At 62.8% G+C, this 591-nt stretch overlaps 1 protein-coding gene across 1 annotated transcript; it reads right to left on the reverse strand.

Annotated features, from left to right (window-relative positions):
* Positions 1–92: 92 nt before the first annotated feature.
* Positions 93–545, reverse strand: ACA1_015690 (uncharacterized protein; the record flags this gene model as incomplete). The annotated part of the gene is made up of 1 exon (XM_004337907.1): positions 93–545. A coding segment is annotated over one exon (453 nt), but the record flags the coding sequence as incomplete, so codon positions are not given.
* Between the last annotated feature and the right edge of the window lie 46 nt (positions 546–591).

Raw genomic sequence — 591 nt, forward strand, 5'->3', positions numbered from 1 at the left:
TTGGCCTGGGCCAGCTCGGCCAGCTTCTCCTCGTACTGGGCCTTGGTGCGCTCGGTCTCGCGCCTGCGCTCCTCGATCTCGCTCTCGAACATCTCCCGCAGGTGGTCGCGCTCGTCGGTGCTGGTGCTGGTGGTCTGCTGGCTCTTGACGTAGTCGAGCATGTCGGCGTCCTTCTTGGCCAGCCGGCTCCGCAACTCGTCGATCTCGCGCTCGCGCTCGGCGACCTTGTCGAGCAGCCGCTCCTCGGCGCGGCTCAGCGCGAGCCTGGCCGCCTCTTCGTTCTTTTTGGCTTCGCTTTCGCTCTCCTCTCTCTGCTTCTTCTCGGACTCGAGGTCCTTCTTGGCCCTGTTGAGTTCGCGCAGGCGCTCGAGGCTCTCGGCCGTCTTCTGGTCCAGCTCGGCTTGCTTGGCCTGCGCATCGGCCTCTTGCTTCTTCAACCGCTCCTGCAGGGCGGCCAGCTCCTTCTCCAGCTCCTTGTCTCGCTCCGCCCATTGGATGGACTGCAGCGTGTGTCGTTTCTTGATGTCTTCCAATTTTTCCTGCATTTACACACACGACACACATACGACACACGCACACACGCACACACAC

This window comes from Acanthamoeba castellanii (genome assembly GCF_000313135.1).
Source record: "Acanthamoeba castellanii str. Neff unplaced genomic scaffold scf7180000083800, whole genome shotgun sequence".
Taxonomy (NCBI): Eukaryota; Discosea; order Longamoebia; family Acanthamoebidae; genus Acanthamoeba; species Acanthamoeba castellanii.